Source organism: Ictalurus furcatus, chromosome 8 (assembly GCF_023375685.1).
Source record: "Ictalurus furcatus strain D&B chromosome 8, Billie_1.0, whole genome shotgun sequence".
Lineage (NCBI taxonomy): Eukaryota > Metazoa > Chordata > Actinopteri > Siluriformes > Ictaluridae > Ictalurus > Ictalurus furcatus.
In genome coordinates this window covers 17216083-17236447 of record NC_071262.1, presented here as the reverse complement: position 1 = coordinate 17236447, position 20365 = coordinate 17216083, and the positions used below count along the sequence as shown (strand labels likewise).

The window sequence follows — 20365 nt, the reverse complement described above, 5'->3', positions numbered from 1 at the left end:
TAACAGCTGGCCTTGAGTCAAGATCGTCTTTCTTCAGAAATTAATTTCCTTCCCCTTTATGTTTAATTCTCAGATTCCTCACACACACACACACACACACACACACACACAGATCTAAAAAACCAAAAAAAAACCCAGCCTCATTATAAGTTAAGGTAATAGAACATTCAGTGCTCTCCAGAATTATTGGCACTGTTCATACAAATGAGTAAAATGACTATAAAATAAACATTACACAAAATAATATATTTTTTTTAAATAATAATATTTTCTTTCACAAATATGTGCCAAATAATATGCCAAAATTACAGACACCTCTAAGGAATATCTTTAAGAAAATGCAAATTGTCATTCTTTAAAAAAAAAAAGAAGTATATTATTTGCTTTCAATCCCCAGGAACTATGAACTGTTTCCTTGGGGTATAAATATGATGCTGCACACGTTAAATCTCTTTATCATCCATCACCAGGAGAAAAACCAAAGACCTTTTAACACAAAAGAGCCAGATATTCTTCTGACGTGCATAAATCAGGTAATGGATATAAAATACTTAAGCAGTTAAAATACCATTTAGCACAATCAAGGTCATAACAAAACATTTCACAAGTCTGAAACAGGAATTAGACCCATGCGAACACAGTGAGGAGGTTGGTGAAGGAGGGGGAAAAGGGTACAAAGATCACAGATTTTAGAATTGCACAGTTCAGTTGATTCTTGTGGTTTTCAAGTTTCAAAATCACTCAATAAAAAAACACTTTCACAACAATAAGCTGTTGGGAAGCACTGCAATATACAAGGCCTTTCTGAGAATTCGCCTGAAATTCACCTAGCATCATTAGAACTACAACAGGCAACAAGTGTCATGGTTAGATATAACCTGGCTGATCATCAGCATTTTAGTGACAAAAAGGGGGCTGCATACAAGGAAAGGCATCTGATATCCAGTGTACAATACAGAGGTGGATCACTGACACTTGGAGGTGTTTTGTGGCTGCTGAAGCTTGATGGCAAATTCATTCCAAAACTTGCTTGCATCTACCAAGAGGTTAATGCTTGGCCATAAATAGAAACACAAAATCATTGTTTTTCCAATGCCCATCTCAATCTCTAAATTTGAACCCTACTGAAAACCTGTGGTCTGAATTGAAGAGGCAAGTCAACATGCACAAACCAAACTATATAAAGGAGCTTAAATGCTGCATGGAAACGTGGACCATGATTCTTCCAGAAGTATGCACAATCTTGTTAGACATTACAGGAAGAGATTCAGTGCTGGTATTCTCTTCAGGACAGGCACAAAATATTAATCATAAGTGTGCCAATAATGTTCAAATCAGTGCTTTATAGAAACAAATTGCACTACTTAAATTTTTTGGTGAGGATGGCTCCACATGGACAGCCAAAAGATCATTGAGATAATTGAGGATGGTTCCACATAAAAACCATAAAGATGTCTATGGACCACAATTCATATGAACAGTTTTGCTATGCTGGCTAAGAACTACAAATTGTATGATAGATTTAGGACTGCAGTTGCCACAAACAGTTTTGCACTCAATTCTCCATCAGTGAAATATGGAAGTTATAGCTTATTTATAAAGGCACTAGCACTGTCACTCAGATGAGGATGGGTTCTGTTTTTGAGTCTGGTTCCTCTGAAGGTTTCTTCTTCATATCACCTCAGGGAGTTTTTCCTTGCCACCATTGCCTCTGACTTGCTCATTAGGGATAAATATTCATACATTTAAAATTTAAATTCTGAATTTATATGTTTCTGTAAAGCTGCTTTGTGACAATGTCCATTGTTAAAAGCACTGTACAAATAAAACTGAATTGAACAGAATTTTTTTGTTTAAATAAAACGACACAATAGCCCTACATGCTCAAAATATCATTTATTGCATGTGGTATTCTTTTTAGATGTTAATTTATGCTCATGTTCCTGAAATAATACTGGAGAGCCCCGTACATACAGACAGACACAAATACAACTCGGTGTGGCGTTCCCTTTTTTCCCCACCGCAGTAGTAGTTTCACAAGCACAGTGTTACGTAAGTGAAGGTCAGCAGTGCAACTGTTTAATTCTGATAAGGAAATTCTCAGAGCAGAGAACTCGACTTCAAAACAACTCTGAAAATCAAGGCAGTGAAAAAGAAAGAGAAAGTGTCGAAGCAAGCACTTGCCAAAGATGATGCAAGTAAGCTGATTCAGATTTTAAAGGTGGACTTCTTTACTTTTACATTAGTTCTTTTGTGAATGCTTTTATCTAAAATGACTTCTAATCCAACATCTAGCCATTAATGGAGCTGTATGTAATCTATAGAGCCCTCTGCTACCTGTTATAACAGCAATAAACAGTTGTTACATTTAATGCTGCTGAACATCTGCGAGACAAATTATTTTTTGTCATCAATAGCAGATATCAACATTCATTTATAACATTCTTCAGTCTCTTTTTTCTCTCTCTTGACGTTAATAAGACAAAAAAAAAACCAAAAAACATAACCTGTCATGTCACCTAGAAACCAGAAAGCACAAACTCCTCTGTCCTGAAAAATTTCCAGTGGCAGAAAACTTACTAACTTTTACAAAGCCCTTCCAAAAATGTTATATAAATATTGCCTTGCAGAAAACTATATAACCAATTATAAGATTTTCTTTGTTAAATAACAACACATTGGTAATCCATTTACTATTACCCTTAGATTATGTGGTGTCCACCATGAAGTCTGTATGAATGAGGTGTTGCTATAAAAACGTAATATTTTTAGAACAAGTGCATTAATATAATATAAACCTGTGATGTGAATTACAGCTGGCAGAGCTACGGTTATAGAAAATTGTGTGACGCTTTCTGACCAATTCAACAGAGCTGTGGTATAATTAAACATAACACCTTCTGATCAATCAGTATAGAGAAGATGACTGCTGTGGTATAATCACCAAATATTCACCATGCATGATAATACTAAAATTTACATCTGAATGGATTTGTTTATCTCAATGAGCAAATTCTGTACAAAATTGTGCAGTTTCCTGATTAACCCTTAACTACTCAGCTGTATATTTAGATTGGGTTTGAGATGCATAAATAGAAGTAGCACTATACAACTGGTATTGTTCAGGATGTGGGAGCTTGGAGTTTAAAGCCAAAATGTGGGATTTCAGCTCACCTAAATGTGTCCTCGTGTCTATGTCTGTTCATTAAACCCACAGACACCACTGTGAAAGCAGGAACTGAGTGTGAATTATAAATGAGTCACATTTTAAAGCTCAAGGTTAAACATTTCACAGATGAAAGATTTGTGAGTCAGTATTACTGTGTGTTACTCTCTAGTCCATGTGCTTGTGCCATTTGCAATTATGTCAAGCCAAGGCGAACTACGGGAGCCAATACAGGAATTATTGGTTTATGGCTATTGCATGAGACTGTTGATTTATGATCATTTGACTCTAGTGATCTCTCTTGAAACAGAACGACAGACTGATAACCAGGAAAGATGCACAGTGTACCATAAAATTTGGAGAAACAGTATAATGAATCATGACTATCTCATGATTCATTATGAGATATGGCTGTGCTGAGAGACTCATTATAATCTTACCTCCTGATAGGGTGTGTACTGGAGTCCATGTGAAGGCAGTGTGGTAGGGACGCCAGGGCCGAGAAGCTGAATGAGCCTGTTTTAAGTTTGCCTGGTCTAGTGTGTGTCCCACTCAAGTCTTCCAGCATCTTTATTCAAGCAATACAGAGAGAGACTCCAACAGTCATTCAGAATAAAGCTCCTGAGAACACACAGTGGTAACAAGTTTGATTTCAAAGTGTACAGATGAGTAAAAACAAATAAATAAATAGGGATATTCACAACAATTTGTTTAATTAACCAGTTAATGGAGTTTCACCCTGATTTCTGTCCTTTATCATACAAATTTGGGTCAGTGTTTATGTATTTGTGGTCAGTGTTCCCAGTCTCTTCTTACGTGCAAAATTGCATTTTTCTCCTCTATATGTCAAATACCATATTACTTCCAAATAGTGTCCAAAAACACTGAATCAAATTAATTCCAGTGTTTCCTACATTCTGATATCTTTGACAGTTCAATATGGAAGCCATATTGGAGTGTGTAAATTTTTTACAGCTTGCATGTTTTTATTGGGACCAAACATCCTCATAATGATAGAAATAGAAGAGGGTTTTGACCTATGTGACCTTCATGGCACATGTCATATTGTCAACAGTTCTTCAGTTTCAATAATCTAAAAAACATTATAATGTTTTCCTCCTGTAATCTCTAATCAATTGTCTTTTGCCCAACTCTTATGTTACATTACAAAAGAAAAGTGTGTGATTTACAATTCATTTTGGTTTCAAGGTTCCTATTACTTGTAAGCATGGCATGACACAGCTACACAATCAGTGGAAATACCCAGTGTGGCGTCTTTTAGAAATCCAAGAACCCGTATACATATATATTTTGTGAGTGGATGGGCCAACAAGTTTCAGAAACAGAAAGGAAACCTCCCTTGCTTTTTTTAGCATCTTATTCTGCTCCATACAGTTTTGCATACAAAAAAGCTGCACAGGTGCCAAATCCTGTTCCAGTATTATCCAGTACAAATAAAGTACTGAAAGTACCTCACAAGGCTGATAAAAACCAACAGAATGTGTGTGAGTGTGTGTGTGTCTGAAAGTGAGATAATAGGTTAAAATGATGTGCTGTGAAACTGTAGTATGTTTCAAGGTCCAACACTCACTTGTATTATGTACTAGGAGGAGGAGTGTCACTGTGGGGGAAGCAGACTACCCAGGGACCTGCAGTGGTATAAAAAGTTTTATTTTGCCTCAAAAGATAGAAAGGAGACCCACATAGACTGTATAGTACCCAAAGCTTGTGTGGAACATCTCTGTGTAGGCTTACCTTAAAGAAAAAAAACACTTTCAGGAAAGAAAAAAAAACGGGTATTAAACTGCTCCTCTCCTTGTCACTGGGTTGGTATCCTCAGTTGTAGATCTTTTATACCTTTAGTATGTTTTTCGCTAGATAGCTGTATACTAACCTTTTAAAGGTAATTATAGTTAAATTATGTACCTTAAGTGTTTTTTTTTTTTTAAAGACACAGATAAAGGTGACAGTGACAGTTTAGTACCAGTACTAGTACTTAATTTGTGCTGGATTATGTCTGAACTGGACTCAACAGATTTGAACTGCTTCCATTCTAGATCTTATTTACATGGATCAGGCACCTCTGCAGCTTTTATCAAAATGAAAATCAAATAAAGAATAATAAAATAATTTAATGAATAATCATTCTTTATGCATGTTCTCCCCGTGCTGCGGGGGTTTCCTCCGGGTACTCCGGTTTCCTCCCCCAGTCCAAAGACATGCATGGTAGGCTGATTGGCGTGTCTAAAAAAGTGTCCGTAGTGTATGAATGGGTGTGTGAATGTGTGTGTGATTGTGTGCCCTGCGATGGACTGGCACCCTGTCCAGAGTGTACCCCGCCTTGTGCCCGATGCTCCCTGGGATAGGCTCCAGGCTCCCCCCGCGACCCTCGAAAGGAGTAAGCGGTTGAAGATGGATGGATGGATCATTCTTTATGTGTCACCTCCATTTCAAATATACACAGCAAATTCGCCAGTGATGATTTAACACCCACAGTGTTGAATTTACACCCTACAGTGTTTACAGAAGTCCACTGGACACAAATGAACACGCTGGGTGTTAATGCAACACTAGGGATTTTACTGTGTAGAGTCGGCTTATTTTCACGATGACCAGTTGGTCTGCCTGGGTTATCAGTCATTCAGTACTCAAGCATCATGAATAAGGTGAAAAAAGGCAGCTGACTTTCTTAAAAAAATAAGCAAAAGGGATAATGCAGAACAAAATGCAAAAAAGAAGCAAGGGAGGCGTTGTCTCTGTTTCTGAAATTTGTTGGCCCATCACACAAAATTAAACCCTTTCGTCATATGTTTATTTTTGGATATCTAAAGGACACAGACTAGCAGAGTAAATTGTGACATCGGGAGGAGACTGTAAATTAGACGATGATATTGTGGAGTAATTTGGATAATTAGGAAAGATAAGAAAGACATTTCTTCTGCTGATATCAGCATTCGTGTTATTATATTTGAGTTATGTTGTTTTAAAGGGCAATATGTACTTTTGTAAGAGCAATATGTCTGTTGTGAGGTTGAGCACAACTGAGCACATCATATCATTGTGAAATTTAACACAGGAAATGTGCAGCTGACTCCTCCAGTCCTCCCACAGTACCACTGAAATGTGATGGTTACAATCCCCAGCAGAGGTGTGAAGATCAGATGATCTGGTGATGTTGATGTATCGGTTTAAAAAACAACTACAGAAATGAATCACCAACAATCAAAAACCGATTTCCGGCTACAACAACTAATCGATAAAATCTATAATAATTTCACCATTTTCACAATGGTGAAAAACACATTTCTATGAATAAAATGCATCTGAAAAACAGTGGAAATCACAGAGTGAGCTGCTGCAGGAAACGTGCATGATCCAGGTTGTCCAAAACATGAGAATGTTTTATATTTAGCACTTGAAACAAACTCATAAGTGTATTAACCTGGCTTGTCGTATCAGACGCTGCGACAGATGCGTGTGTTGTTTAATGTGTTCCAGACATGTTTTCTTCAGCGCAGAAATTAAAGTTTTACCTTTATATCCTTATCTGCAAATGTTAGAAATTCACGCCAGTATTTCCATTTTACATAAAGCCTCGTCCTGACAGCAAGTGAGCCTCCATTAAACTGAATGAGCGCAAGTCCACGTATGCGATGTCAAGCAAACAGCGCACAATAGAAAGCAAGCGCAATAACTGACTAAAATATTCATGTTGACCAAATATGTTGTTTGATGCTTTATTTAGAAACAAAAGTAATTGGGTTTTTTTATTAGAGCAGTAACTGTCATGGGGTTATAACATGTAATTGTATATAAATGTAAGAAATGTCATACATTTACAGAATAAAGTAACATGTTACTGTGTTCAGATGAGTGAATGTGTGTGTTACTGCAGAACATTCAACCCCTTACCAGTTAGCATTTAGTTTGTGCTTTTGTTTTTTTTTTTTGTTTGTTTGTTTTGTTTTGTTTTTTTCATTTTCTTTTTTAGCATTTTTAATGTAGTGATTTAACTTCTGCTTTAAAGCTTGTGGAAAATCTGTTGGGTTTTTTTTTTCAAAATATAATTTGTAGTCTAAATATAAAGTTAAGATGTTTTAAAATCCTTTGCACAATGTATAGCATGGCCAACATAGATACATTTAATACCTTTTTCATAGATTTCAATCTGCACAATGTTTGAAGGACAACATCGGGCAGAATGTGAAATAACAGTTTTTTTCAAAAAAATACAGAAAATAGAAATCGGCCTTTTAATCCAACTAATCGATTAATCAAAGAAATAATCGACAGATTAAAAGATTATCAAAATAATAGCTAGTTGCAGCCCTAAATAGATTATTATTTATTGTAATTAATTATAAATAGATTATTATCAATTATAATTGAGCATTAATTATTACTGAAAAAGGACAGACAACTGGTGTGTAAAAAATGATTCATATTTTTAAGCTGATGTGTAAATAGGCTTGGCCATTACTTTGATACCTAAAATAGTCCTTCTCTGTGTCATCATAATTTGCGAATTAACAGTAGGCCTGTCTGAGATTCTACACAAAGTTGGTGATATATCAATCAGAATCTACTAAAATGAAATCAAACTCTATCATAGCCGATTCAGAGGTATTGTCAGATATCGATATCGGCCTTAAGAATCAAAACTGTATCGTATTGTGTGGTAGTCTAAGGTTTACACAACTAATCCCTAGGCATATGACATTCAATAACCTCATTAAATGAAGTGCTTGGAGCACTGTTGTGTCTTCTGGGACCTACTGTATTCCCTCCCCTGTCCACTTGCTGGATTACCTCTCCTTTAGTGTTCTGGTACCTCACGTTTCACTATTTAAGCACTGATCAGTGCCCTTTTTTTCTTCTCAGAGTGCAGCTCAGCCCAATTTAGCATTTTCTCTGCTCTAACAAACCTGGCACAGGCAGGTCTTGAGCTCAAAACTACGTGAGCTTACTAGGGACTCTTTAGAACAGGGGAACACACGAAACACATGTGAAACACAATGTGTTTACAACGCGCCACCTAGCGGCAGATTTGTTTATGCGCAGTTCAACAAAGAGCTACAACAAAAGACTCGTACATCACTGTGCCACCTCGCCTTCGCAACACGTGCTCTGTCTCCTACACTGTAAATCCTCTTACATGAAAACATACAGTCCCGTGATGTATAATCGTGTTTGCTTTTTTATTCCTCTGCACTGAAAAGTGTTTAAAGGCGTGCCAGAACCGTTTCAGAGTGCGCTTCGGTTTAATAAACATGGACAGGTAAGATCAACGTCCAGCTGGAGCTTCCATTAAAGAGACCAAGGACATTAGACTTCCCTTAATCCAGTTTCTTTTCCAGTCTGTGTGATCTAGAACATTTCTACATTTCTAGCTCTGTCCATGTGCTATAGCTCAGCCTGACGCTTTCCTTTGTAACCCATTTGACTGTCATTCTGGGGTGGGGGGTTCGCCCCGGTACTCGGTGTACTCACTGGCGGATAGGACACGCGCGTTCCCGTTATTTATCCAACAACCAAGCCTGTATTTATAGCAGTAGAAATTAGCGGAATAAAAAATGCCATGCAAAAAAAAAAATTGTGCATTACGTTGTCTTCACTCACCATCAAACGCTCTTGCGTGTAAACTGAGCTGCATGTAAACAGTCATGGACACCTCGGATACGGTAACTTTGGAAAACAAAATAAATAAATAAATAAACAAATAAATAAAAATGCACGCACAAAAAAACAACGAACGGGAAGCGTAAAGAGATCAGATGCGCACGAGCTTTGTGTATCCAGGGCGTTATTGTTTTCCCGTGAAGTGAGTTGAATGAGTAAATGCGGATGTGGGGCAAGGCGGCTTCCTCCTGTCATTCCTGTGGTATCTCTCGCCTCTACTCGCCCCTCCTACACGCGTTCGGTTTGCAGACTGCGCGCGCGGCCAGACGCTCCTCCAGACTGTGTGCGATGCTGAGGTGCCTGGGGACGTGAACGCGCGCCGTGCACGACACAGTCGCAGAAACGCGAGAGGGCTCGAGCCCAAACGGTGAGGTTTTGAAAATATAGTGGACTACCTAGCACGTTCATTGATTCATCTTCAGCATGCGCTTTCTCCTGTACAGGGTCTCTCTGAATCCGAGAACACTGGGCACAAGGAGGGCATGCAACCAGTACATAAAACACTGAAAGGACAGTGTCCTACCTTAGTAGTGCACTAAAATAGGGAGAGTCATTTGGGATTGGGCTGGTGTGCTGAGACCGAGGTGCTTTACGGTGTAATATGATATCGACACATTATCTGAAGGCTGTATAACACAAAGGGGTGTGAATTGAATACACCTAGGAGCTAAGGCGTGTCAACAGCACTTTAAACATTATAGCCTTTAGACATGACATGCAATGAAATTATTACAGTATTGTCTGCTTAGTTGAACGTCTCTGTATTGCACATGCATGTTCCTGCAATATCGGAGGCTGCAGTTTCAGGATCGCATTTGTAAACTATTGTGTACCTTTGATCTTTATATTATAAGTTCATGAGTGCACTGGATATTCAGTTCAGTTAGCTTCACTGGTATAGCTATTACAATACAGTATTGTACTGATCAATAACATTTAATATTTCAAGGAAATATATTTCATCATTTTATTACAAAATCTCTTAGCAAAATGTAAACAGAGGCACACCAATGCACAGCACTACTACAGTTGTTCAGCCATATTGGTTGCATTCAAAATGGCGCCATATTGAAACTACAGTGCGCTACATAGGGTGTCGAAGCCATTGTTTTATACTCCATGTAGTGCACTTTTACAGAAGTTAGGGATTATTTGGGATTCAGCCGATTAGCAGACCGCCTACTCTATGACGTGTTACCCAAGGATAGGCGTGAGCAGCTCGCCGTTTTCTCAACGCGGGAAGTTAAGAATATTCAAGTCATATTTTTTATTTAAAAAGATTTACGCTGCTTGTAGGATTATATTTAAAAGAAACGTAAGATTCCACAGCAGTAGAAACACCGGTACTGACTTTCTCTGACTCCTGGAACTACATGACTACTATCTTAGCAAGAGGAGCAAATGAGCATGGATGCTAACTCTAACCAGCTAACCAGCTAACTAAGTTATTATTGTGCAATGCGGCAGCCGGCTGCTAACAACAAAGTGTGTTTAAACCATATGTGACAGCTGAAATCATTAACCTGCCCGCTATATGCACAATAATTCAGGACGTTAGTAAACACAGATTCACATGGAACATTGTAATGAGAGAGAAGACAAAAAGCACACAGCTAGCATGTGTTTTGGACAGGTATGTACATGTCTAGTTATAGTTTTAAACAATAACGTTCAATCATTCATGAAGGGACGTCTAAATATGTGTGATTTAATGTTTTTCAGTGGATCTGTACTTAGGAGCCTGAAAAGTCTCAAGACTTGCTTTAATATTTTAGAAAGAAAACTCTGTGATGTAGATATATGATATATCTTAAAACTTTAGCATTGTACGATCTGCATATTCATCCATCTAACCATAGATTCCAATCTACCCACCCATCCATCAAAGAATTCCCATCCATCAGTGGATTCTGATCCATCCATCCATCCATCAGTGGATTCTGATCCATCCATCCATCCATCCATCATCCATCCATCAGTGGATTCTAATCCATCCATCCATCCATCCATCCATCAGTGGATTCTAATCCATCCATCAATGGATTCTCATCCATCCATCTATCCATCCATCAATGGATTCTCATCCATTCATCTGTCCATCCATCAATGGATTCTCATCCATCCATCAATGGATTCTCATCCATCCGTCTGTCCACCCATCAATGGATTCTCATCCATCCGTCTGTCCACCCATCAATGGATTCTCATCCATCCGTCTGTCCACCCATCAATGGATTCTCATCCATCCGTCTATCCATCCATCAATGGATTCTCATCCATCCATCTATCCATCCATCAATGGATTCTCATCCATCCGTCTGTCCACCCATCAATGGATTTTCATCCATCCATCCGTTTGTCCATCCGTTTGTGGTGGATCTAAAGCTAATCCCAGAAACACTGGACTCGAGGCAGGAATACACCCTGAATGATATGGCTGTCATCACAGGGCACAATGCGTACACACACTCACACACACAGACACTCACTCATTCACACCTAGGGGCAATCTAGGAAACTCACACAGACAGTAACCTTGAATCCGCAGACAGGACACTGGAATTGTCTGACTGAACCACCATGCCACTTCCAAATATTAAAATCTTTAATATATAACTGTTCAGTATAAGTTGAAGACAGAAATGCTAATGATGATGATGTTTCAGTATCACTACACTGCTGAGGAGTACCAGGCCATTCAGAATGCTCTTCAACAGAAGCTCGGACCTGAATATATTAGCACTCGGCAGGCAGGAGGAGGACAAAAGGCAAGGAGGCCATCTCATTCTGTTTGTATAGTGTTGTTATTAAATCCTAGCGTGCAATGTATGATTTTTTTCTTCTTCAGTTTTATAGTTTGTCTAAATATTTCCTGCAGGTGTGTTATATTGAGGGTCACAGGGTCATCAGTCTGGCTAATGAAATGTTTGGCTACAATGGCTGGTCTCACTCAATTTCACAACAAAATGTTGGTAAGGACGATCTAATATGACTAATACCGTGTGAATGGGTTTTAGTGTGTTGTTTCAATTCAAGCTTTACAGATTTGACATTGTTGTCTATTGATTTACAAAGATAAATGTCATTGTTATGGATGTGACTATTACATTTTGGATAACAGTTGTCACGCATAAGAAGAACAGTCAGACAGTTATGCACATTCAGCTATTAATCAACATAGAAGAATTTCTTACTGCCTCTAGACTGCAAAAATAGAAAAACTAGTCAATATAAAGAATAGTATTGAAACACAAAATAGGATTTGTAAAACCATTGTGTATTAATTGTATAAAACAATGTATAACAAGAAATTAGGTAAATAAATGCATAATGTACTATTCTGTATTGAATCTTGTCATCTACTGTACGTTTTAATTAGAGTAGCTATGGTGCAACTCCACTAAATATTACCAACATATATATACCAGTAGTTCATCGATCAAAGCTTGTAAAGGAGAATATTCATTAAAATATCACAGTGCAGCAATTTATTATTATATAATAAATTGAGAATTAATGTCATGGTTGCTGACTGCATAATATACACTATATGGCCAAATGTATATGGACACCTGACCATCACACCTACATGTGGGTCTTTCCCAAACATTTGCTGCAAAGTTGGAAGCACACAATTGTCTAGGACAGTGGTTCTTAACCTTTTGGTGAGTGCGACCCACTTTTAAGAACGACAATGTTTTGCGAATGATAATCTTGTCTAGCGAAATATGCTGGGTAATTGAAGACTATTATTATTAATTATTATTATTTTTGTTGTTGTTATTAGCAATTATGTAGTAAGTGTGACAGGTCAACACAACATGCATAAAATTATTAGGATTGTGCCATCAAGCATGCCTTGATTATTTATTATTAAAAGAACAAATGCCCTGTGCACTGTTGGTCCTGAACGTCTCCTAACTCACTGTTCACTTTGTGCAGATTTTGTGGACCTGATTAATGGGAAATTTTATGTTGGAGTCAGTGCATTTGTGAAAGTTCAGTTAAAGGTAAGAGAGCTGTCAAACCAAACAACAGTTAATTAATTGCTTATTATATACACAAGTAGAATGTGAACTTATCCACCAAAGGACCAGTATGGCTGGTTGTTCCAGCAGAGTAGGAGCTGTACCTGATTCCACGTCCTTAATCCGTTTGAAGATATTTCCTTTAAGTGAGGAGCATGTCTTTGTCACAGGATGGCTCATTCCATGAAGATGTGGGCTATGGAGTGAGTGAGGGTCTCAAATCCAAGGCGCTGTCTCTGGAGAAGGCGAGAAAAGAAGCTGTTACAGATGGGCTGAAACGAGCACTGAAGTAATCGCATGATTTCTGGTTTAAAGGAAAACTCCAGTGTTTTTCAACTTCATGTCTTTCTGCTGCATCTGTAGTATGTACATGATTACTACAGACCAGAATATCACATGATTACCTGTACTGAGAAAAGAACAGAGAACACAATTACTCCAAAGTAGTTGTTGGGGCATCAGTAAATGTTTATGCAAGATATATTTCTGTAGGACAATATTATGAATTCTTTAATATATTTCTACATTAAGCTCTGAATCTCTGGAATTCACTCATTCATACATAGCACTACTTTTGTACAGGGAAGGATTTGTGGTTATGAGTTACCTACACAGACGTATAAACATGCAAATAAATCAGTTTCCGTATGATGGTGCATTTCTTTTTTCCCTTCCAAAAGCTTCATGTGTAAGTAACTGCACCAGTGATATTTGCACACTCCTTTCTGACAGTTCCACACAAGACGGGTGTGCAAACTTTTTTTTACTTTTAGGCCACAGATGCAGCAGTTAGAGATGACGTGCAAAGCACTGGAGTATGATGTGAAAATATGTGTAAAGTTGGCCTGATTATTAGCTAAATATATTTAGATAAAGTGCATTGACGTTGGAATGATTTGAATGACACTCAGTGGATCTTTACATTTAGGTGCTTTGGAAATGCTCTTGGAAACTGCATCCTTAACAAGGAGTATCTGATGGCAGTCAGTAAGATTCCCAAGCAGGTCAGCAGGTTAAAACTTAATTTAATTGAAATGCTTTCCGAGTGAACTTCATTGTTTCATTTAGAAATACATAAGGCGCAATTTTGCTGATAGCTCTGATAACAGGATGTGCTTTTTCTCTCCCCACCAGATCTTTATCATTCTGCTGATCACAGGTTGCTAAGTAACAGCAGTGATCAAATTACCCCAAGCAGTTTCGAATTGTTAACCATATTTTAGCAAACATAGAAATATAAAAATGGAACTAGTAGAAAAATATAGAAGACAACATATGGCTTGCATCCTATTGCTTACAGATACATAAGAAGTGTTATTATTATTGTTATTATTATTATTATTATTGTTGTAGTAGTAGTATTCTAAGTCATGTTATAACTTGTTAGAACAGTTCAAGTTTGTAGTGAATGTCCATAGCAATGATGGCTAAACTACATCCCACAGCAATTTTAACTGCCCCAGCTTAGTTATAGTCATTAGCCATTTCCCAGCTATTTCCCAGCATTTCCCTATTAGCCATTTCCCAGCTCATATGACATTATTTATCTTACAGTTAATTATCCTTGCACTTGATGACACACAAATGCAATACGCCAGATAACCAGTGCATTTGATAAGTTTCTTCCCAATACAATACTCCAGTAATAATTAGTTTCGTTGTTGCCTAGCAACAAGCTAATTCTTTTGGAAATAATATTTTTTGTGGCATAAGAAATTAACCATTTCAAGAATTACCATGACATGTTCGTTCTTTGAAACAGAACTTTCTAGATTTTATCTTCTTGCAAATAACATCAGAGCTGTGTATATCTATGACCATGTCATGTGATAACACACTCCCTCTCATGTTCTATTGCTTAATACCAACCTGTACTCTAGTTATGTTCCACTACCAGAAGGAAATGAGTCATGTGAGAAAGCTAGAAGGGGAAATGTGGTTACTGATTAATTTGCTGCTCTTGCAGCCCCTTTCACCTTTAGACCCACACAAGACGAAGCGCAGAGATAATGAGCCGGCGGTGGAGAAGGCTCGCTACAACAGCCTGTCCCATACTGACTCCAGGGCTTTCAGTAATCCGGCTGAAGCAGTACTGAACTCTCCATTAGTACAGCCTGGAATCCAACCAGTGCCTGCAGTGCTGCAGAACACTGTGAGCTCCAGGAACCCAATCCCAAATATGACATCACATTCAGCCAACACTTTGGCTCAACAGGACCGTGAAAACGGGTCCACAGACATGTCCAGGTAACATTATCCTCAACTGATAACTGAACTGATAGCTGCTGTCATGAAGCCATGTCATCAATCAAAATTTGGTTTTATTCATTAGTAAATAAAAATTGGAGTAGTTGGTAGATTGCTGTGGTGTAAGAGGAATAAAACAGTTCGGTGCATGCTGTTATAGGAAAATAATACAATTATTTTTTATTATAAAAACATCACAACAATACGTTACTGATCATTTTCCTATAACAGCATTACGCAAGCGTTTTATTCCTTACTTAGTGCCACCTATGGGAAAAATATTAACTTCACTGTTTAAATATAGGGACACTATATGGTTGCTGTAGTTGGATCATGTACATTAAAAACTCACTTTAAGGACTATTATTTGTTGTGTTGTACAAATGCTTAATTAAAGTAATCAAGATTTAGTATTATGTTTAAAGTAAAACAAAATGCCTCATTTCACTTACACTATATGACCAAAAGTATGTGGACACCCGAACATCTCACCCATATGTGCCCATTCCAAAACTATGGGTATTACCACAGATTTAGTCCTCCTTTGCTGTTGTAATACCCTCTACTTTTCTGACAAGGCTTTGTACTAGATCTTGGAGCGTGGCTGTGGGGATTTGTGCTCATCGAGCTACAAGAGCGTTAGTGAGGTCAAGGACTGATGTCAAGTTAGGAAGCCTGGGGGTCAGTCAGCATAACATTTCATCCCAAAGGTGTTTAGTGGGGTTGAGGTCATGTCTCTGGAGACTCGAGTTCTTTGACTCCAACCTTGGTAAACCATGTCTCACTTTGTGCACAGGGACATTGTCATGAGAAAACATGTTTGGGCCCCTTACTTGCAGTGAAGGGGAATTCTTAACTTTACAGCATATGTGTGCTTCAAACTTTGTGGCAACTGTTTGGGGAAGGCCCATATATGGGTGTGATGGGCAGGTGTCCACAAACTTTTGGCCATACAGTGTATATCTATTCCAACAGATTTTCTAATGTTAGAATATTTCAAATGAGCCCTTTTCATCAAAAATGTGAATAAATAAGGTATAGTTGGGAGATCGGACCATATGATGTCAGGATTGCAGTGAAGTCATGTCATGTAGAGGTCGACCAATTGATCGGTTTTCCAGCAATCGGTTACCAGCAAAAATCCACACCAGTAGTTTTTTCCGGTTGCATCCATTGTGGGAGCGGCTGAGAGTCCACTGTTGTTGTACAGTACAAGAGCGGCCTTGAGAGGCAAAATAAAATCTATCACTGATCAATTTTGTTGTGTTATTTGAAGTGTTTTTTTGTTTGTTTTTTGTTATTTGGTGTGTTACTTTTTGGTTCCGTTTGGATGTATATCTTTAATTACTTTAATATTTATTAATAGTTCATATATATGAATATTTATATATTTATTTCACTTACAAAAGTTCTAAAGTAATAAAGTTCAGCAATATTTTACTTTGAGTGTTATGTTTTCATTCAGCATAAATTTAAAAACTGTTGGTTGATTAATTGGTCATCGGCAGGTACTGCCCAACTTAATTATCGTTAAAATCCACTATCGGTCGACCTCTAATGTCATGATGCAGTTTTCTAAACTCAAGTAAACTTTAAAGCTGCAGTACTGAACTATTGTCTCTCTATGGCCATCTCTGTTTGAAACATAAAACTGTGCAGATGAATCTGATGGTTTGATACATTCGTATGGGTTGTATATTAGCTCCAATACTTGACAACAGAGCTGGTGGCAGATACGGTTTTCTTGGAGTAGAGCGGAGTTGCTCTCTCATAGGTAGCAGAAAATACGTGCAATTTACCACATTGACCATAGAAAAAAAACAACAAAACAAAGGAACCTTGATATTTAGCTGAATCAAGTGAACAAGTGCACTAATGGTAGCTAGCTACCTATTGAGCCACTGAAATGTCTTTCCTGTTCAGCAGAAATAAGCCATCTCTGCGTCAGATGTTCAGTATTCGCGTCAGTTTTCAATCCTTTCAGATCTCGGAGTTTTCGCCACCTCTCAAACGCTATGCTGATATTTATAGCTCAAATTATAAATCATTATCATAAGCTTACCGTTGCAAATCGGGGTAAGGAGTGTTTTTAGCACTGATTTTTTATGTACTTGCTCAATAATTGATTTTTGTTCATTTTTAACCAAAAAAAGTTCAATACTGCAGCTTTAATTTCCAAAATCAGTGAACCTTTCAATATATAATGCATCTTGTGAAAGTGTAAATTAATGACACATTGTATTGTGAAATATTGTTCTATTTTAATTAAATAGCACATTAAAATTACGTGACAGAATATATCACGGTTCAGATTTACATACAGCCATAGCACATGAGGCATCCTGTTGAAGCAACACTGCAAAGAAATGTTAGTCTAAACCACACCAGTTATGCAGCTGCTCCTGTAGTTTGTAAAATCCAATGTGCTGACACACTCTCTCTGTCTTTGTGTTCAGATCATCAACGGACATGGCTGACTTGTCCTGCTTTGACCCTGCGCTGGACTCTAAGCAACAGAGGAAGCTGAGGCAGCAGCAGCTGCAGCAGAAGTTCAGACAGGAGATGGAGGCCAAGAAGATGCAGCAGGGGAAAGGGCCACCAAAGACCGAACCCACAGCATGTCATCCTAACCCAGGTACAACCAACAGATCCAGCAAGTTGCTTAACCAGAGAGAATATGAAAGGTTTTTAGTAATATGAAGATTTTCTAATGGGCAAGAAATTATGGGTTATTGAATCATTATTATGATAGTCTGGATTGATAAACCTAAGGCCTTTTCCACTGCACAAAGTACTAGAAAGCTGCATTTTTCTCTCTCATTAGCTATGAGTCCAGTACTAAAGGTTCTAGTCTGTATGGTTTTTTGGTACTTCTTCAGGAAATCTGAGAGGTGGAGCTTGCAGCATTCCTTCTTGTTGCATAACAAGTCACACATGCAACAAAGTAAACAGAAAAAATAAACTATAGTCTGGTTTTGGTGGTGCTGTTCCATCAAAAGCAAAATTGTGCTGTTTATTTCCTCAACCTGCACAAACATTTAATTTTCCAAAAGCCATATCTAGACAAACAATGGTTGGTGACAATGCTCATTGTTAAAAATGCTATATAAATAAAGTTCAGTTGAATTTAATTCTGCCAAAATGCAGAATGAAGGAACACATATTTTAGTTTTCTGATCGTATGGGATGCAAGGTTTTAGAGCATTGATGCCTTTAGTTTGTTTTCTTTTCATTGTTTTTTTGATGAATAATAGTACAATAGATGCAGTACCTTTGTTTCTCATTGTTGCTGCTGCTGCTGTTGTTTTTTTTTTTCGTTTGAATTTTTTTGTAGCCAGTATATGCATGTTAATCCAAGCCCTGAAGCAGATGTCAAAAAAGCAACACACTTCGAAAAACTACTGATGCTTGAGTCCTTCTGCCATAAGCATGTGACAAGGTATTAATATTACAAGTGAAATCACAGTAGCTCTGTCACTGTGTAGCTCTGACACTCAATTAATAGTTCAATTATGAGCCGTACCTATAAAGTAATAAGAAGTAATGGTAAATAGGGCTGGGTTAAAAGTTCATTAATTAAGTTGCGTGTTTGGAAGTGGGGGGCACGGTGGCTTAGTGCTTAGCATGTTTGCCTACCCCCAACCCTGGAGGTGCGATTCCCACCTCTTCCCTGTTTATGTAGAGTTTGCATGTTCTCCCCCTTGCTTCAGGGGTTTTCCACCGGGTACTCCGGTTTCCTCCCCCTGTCCAAAGACATAATGATAATGATAATGATAATGAGTCTTTATTGATCACATATCTTCGCATACCCCAGCATGTTAGGAAGCTGGGGTCAGAGCGCAGGGTCATGCGCTTTCCAAATGTCCGTAGTGTATGAATAGGTGTGTTAATGTGCCCTGCAATGTGTTTGCACCCTGTCCAGGGTGTCCCCCGCCTTGTGCCCCGAGTCTCCTGGGATAGGCTCCAGGCTCCCCGCAACCCTGTGTAGGATAAGCAATACGGAAAATGGATGGATGTTTGGAAGTGACTAAGCTTGCTATAAACTGATGTATTGTAGAAGCATCATACATTTATGATCAAATGGAATTATTTAATGTTATCTTTGGCCATTTATTCTTTTCATATTTTTAAACCTTTTTAAGTTTAGAACATATTTATTAGCTGTAGCTCAAAATCCACAATAGCATGCACTTAGATGCAGTACAATAATAATTGCACTTCATCTTGTGACCACCAGGTTCCACTAATGTACACTGTGTTTAACCAGTAAGTAATGAGTAAGCTTTGAGTAATGAAAGTCATTTTTCGATATAGTTTGCAGGAAATCTTCATTTTGCCATCACTATTGTCGTCTCCTGATTTATTGGGGAACTAACCGTAAATCTAAATTCCCTTGATTCTCGTTTGGGCCAGTTTTTGTAAGTGGAAAATTGCCTTGTCTATAGCAGTACTGTCTCCTCAGGCCAGGCTTTGGGTCCAATTAAACACAGCACGCCTTCTGGACATGAAATGCTGGTCAAGAAGGAAGAATGTATGAGTGGTAAGAGTGTGTTTGTAGTGTGAAGAGTTCATCTTCATTTTTATCAGCTTCATGTTTGTTAGGAGTAATGCCACTGGATGCAGAAGTAAGAATTATAGTGTCAGAAGTGGTTTCTGTATCACTGGCCAAACCTTTTCCTCAGATGACCCAGAGTTGTGGGACTTTACTCTGGATGGCATCGATATGCTTGATGATCCAATGAAAGATTCATCAGGGCTGCCTTGTCCTGCTACACCGAGTGAACACGCAATGTTGACACGTAGTAAAACTCCCCAGAGATCCACTTCACTGAGGCCACCGCTTCGGCCGCACGACCATCAGGAGCAAGGAGGAGCCACGAACTATAGACACAATAATTCAGCAGCCCAGAACACAGCTAGAGGAACATGTAAGCCTAATCTATACAAGGGACTGAGAAAGAGCAATAATAGGTGTATTAAATGAGTACTTTTTAAGTAAGGAAGGAAACTGCAATTTTAATGATATAACATCTACATAATTTGCCCAATGCTCACACTCTAATTTATTCTATCCTACAGGTCTGCAGAGCCCTTACCGACAAGAACAGTACATGAAGAAAAGGAAGCTCGAGCCTTGAACTTATTTTAGTACTTATTGGACATTTTATGTTTTGTTGAATTTTGTTTATTGCATGTTTTTTTTTTGTACAGAATTGTTGTGTTAATAAATATTTAACATTTGTTA

At 38.0% G+C, this 20365-nt stretch overlaps 2 protein-coding genes across 5 annotated transcripts in view; one reads left to right on the top strand and one right to left on the bottom strand.

Moving 5' to 3' along the window:
* Positions 1-9223, bottom strand: part of prr5a (proline rich 5a (renal)) — a 17896-nt gene extending 8673 nt beyond the window's left edge. The window contains exons 1-3 of one of the 2 annotated variants that reach the window (XM_053631155.1): positions 8949-9223; positions 8786-8851; positions 3607-3787 (exon numbers count right to left, since the gene is read on the bottom strand). In XM_053631155.1, coding sequence (XP_053487130.1) covers positions 3607-3734 — 128 coding nt within the window. In that variant the 5' untranslated portion in view covers positions 3735-3787; positions 8786-8851; positions 8949-9223. Of the gene's footprint in view, positions 1-3606; positions 3788-8785 lie in introns of both variants that reach the window. The other variant, XM_053631154.1, reaches the window with a different exon arrangement.
* rad52 (RAD52 homolog, DNA repair protein) lies at positions 9122-20365 on the top strand. 3 transcript variants are annotated; one of them, XM_053631150.1, is made up of 11 exons: positions 9764-10478; positions 11512-11613; positions 11724-11817; positions 12788-12855; positions 13044-13162; positions 13802-13877; positions 14840-15120; positions 17577-17755; positions 19583-19660; positions 19803-20048; positions 20200-20365. In XM_053631150.1, the coding sequence occupies exons 1-11, from the start codon at positions 10419-10421 to the stop codon at positions 20256-20258; spliced, it is 1362 nt and encodes a 453-aa protein (XP_053487125.1). In that variant the 5' UTR covers positions 9764-10418; the 3' UTR covers positions 20259-20365. The 3 variants fall into 3 exon arrangements, with proteins under 3 accessions (XP_053487127.1, XP_053487125.1, XP_053487126.1); XM_053631152.1 differs by lacking the exon at positions 9764-10478 and adding an exon at positions 9122-9212 and having other exon boundaries at positions 11512-11817; XM_053631151.1 differs by lacking the exon at positions 19583-19660.